The sequence below is a fragment of the Plasmodium reichenowi genome, chromosome 5 (assembly GCF_001601855.1).
Source record: "Plasmodium reichenowi strain SY57 chromosome 5, whole genome shotgun sequence".
Classification (NCBI taxonomy): domain Eukaryota; phylum Apicomplexa; class Aconoidasida; order Haemosporida; family Plasmodiidae; genus Plasmodium; species Plasmodium reichenowi.
This window is the reverse complement of record NC_033650.1, coordinates 961,033-963,197: the sequence shown is the minus strand read 5'-3', so window position 1 is coordinate 963,197 and position 2,165 is coordinate 961,033. Positions and strand designations below refer to the sequence as shown.

Here is a 2,165-nt window from a genome sequence, read left to right as displayed (position 1 = left end):
TTATTTCATAAAAAAAAGAAAACAAAAGAAATATACCGTTGCTTTTATACTCCTTTGAACTGATGATTTCATCAAATTCTGAGATGAAATATTTTCAACAGAAAAACTTTTCATCGTCTCATAATATTATATCTTTTGTTATATATATATATATAAATATATATATTTTATTTTTTTTTTTTTTCCAAACGTTCTTAAGAGCATATAATATTTAAACATATATAAAATATATGTACTTATAGAACATAATTTCTTATTTTCTCTCTTTTTAAATTATATTAAAAAGCAAATCAGATGATTAAAAAAAAAACAAAATTTTGGTATATTATATTTCAAATAATATGCATATCATAATACAGAAAATAAAAATAAATAAATATATCAAATACATACAAAATATATAGTATTTTATTATATAATATATATTATATAAAGTTAAAAATATTAAAAAAAGATATTAGGCTAATGGATACTATATATATATATATATATAAATATATGTTTTACCTAGATATTTTATTCTGAAGATTTCATTTTTATCCTTCAAATAATTTTTTACCCATGAATTATTTGATTATATATATAATATAATATAATATTCTATTTATTAAATAATACAAAAAAAAAATAAAAACATATATAAATACTTATATATATATATATATATATATAATAATATTTCTTTTTAATATTCCTTTAAGCATAATGTTTTTCTCCTTCACCCTATAATATATATATTAATATTCTATTCATTTGTGAAAACATGATATATGAATTATAACCTTTTAAAACTTTTTTTTTTTCAAATTTTCTTATATGTTATAAAAATATATAAAAAAAAGTTATTCAAAACTTGAAAGTTATTACAATATATGTGATATAATATTTTAATTTTTTTTATTTTCCATGAGAAAAAAAAATATATATAAATAAGAAAGAAAGAGAGAAAGAAAGAGAGAAAGAAAGAAAGAATTGGCACACTAAAAATATAAGAATTAAAAAGTATGAAAAAAAAAAAAAAAAAAATTATAAAATAAATTAAATATATAATAAAATAAATATTATTTTTAAAAAAGATGCAAAAAAATTACAAAAAATACAACACGATACAAAAATATAGGACCATAATATATATATATATATATATATATATATATATATATATAATATATATATAATATTATAGAAAGAAGAAGAAAAAAAAATTACACAGTGAATGTAACCATATAAGCTTCCAAATATATATACATATATATATATATATATATATATATATATATATATATATGTGTATAACAAGAACACTTTTGTAATATATAAAATTCTTAAAGATAAACATAGTGTGATACACAATTAGTCGTTGTGTTCATTTTTATTTTGAGTATCTATGGCATCATTTTCATCAGTCATTTTTTTTTCATCGTCTTTAATATCAGCATTACTATTAGTTTCATTCATATCCTTTAATTCATCAATATTTGAATGATCACTATATGAACATACTGTCATAGGTAAGTGATGAGAAACAAAAAAAGAAGTTGGTGTTTTAAAAGATTCAGCATTTATATCCATTTTATTACATTTCAAATTTTCTAAAAGCTTCGAAAGTAACCCTTCTTCACTCATATCTTGTATAGATAATAATTGACTTTTTACGTCATCATTTGATATCATTCTCCCTTCAATAATTTTTGCAAAGGCGTTCAAGTTTATTTCTACTTTGTTCAGATAATCTAATAACCCAACGCGGTGTTTAATACCCTCAATAATCTACAAAAAATTATGAATATATTAATATATGAGATATGTAATGGTTTATATATATATATATATATATTTCTTATCATTTGTATTACCTTTTTTTGTATAATTTTTTTATTTTGTTTGTTTTCATTTTTCCATTCTTCTCTAATTTGGTTAATTGAATATTCCAAATCCATATCCCATTTTATATCCTTCAAAAGGGAAAAAAATAAATACATACATACATACATAAATATATATATATATATATATATATATATAGAATAATATAATTTCCTGCAGCTTCAATTTTTTTCATATAAAATAGATATATTCATAATAAACACAAAGGTTTATACATTCACATATCCATCCATTTATATGTTACATAATTTTTTTTTTTTTTTTTTTTTTTTTTTTTT

General features: G+C 17.6%; 2 protein-coding genes across 3 annotated transcripts in view; both read right to left on the bottom strand.

The window, feature by feature from the left end:
• The window catches only part of PRSY57_0528600 (cell cycle regulator protein, putative), a gene marked incomplete at both ends in the record, with an annotated part of 1,133 nt that extends 1,019 nt beyond the window's left edge, over positions 1-114 (bottom strand). The window contains one exon of the mRNA XM_020114572.1: positions 37-114. Coding sequence (XP_019970749.1) covers positions 37-114 — 78 coding nt within the window.
• Positions 115-1,353: 1,239 nt separating this feature from the next.
• The window catches only part of PRSY57_0528500 (hypothetical protein), a gene marked incomplete at both ends in the record, with an annotated part of 6,585 nt that continues 5,773 nt past the window's right edge, over positions 1,354-2,165 (bottom strand). For both annotated transcript variants that reach the window (XM_012906351.2, XM_020114571.1), the window contains 2 exons: positions 1,354-1,770; positions 1,857-1,955. In XM_012906351.2, the coding sequence (XP_012761805.2) occupies positions 1,354-1,770; positions 1,857-1,955 (516 nt within the window). The remainder of the gene's footprint in view (positions 1,771-1,856; positions 1,956-2,165) is intronic.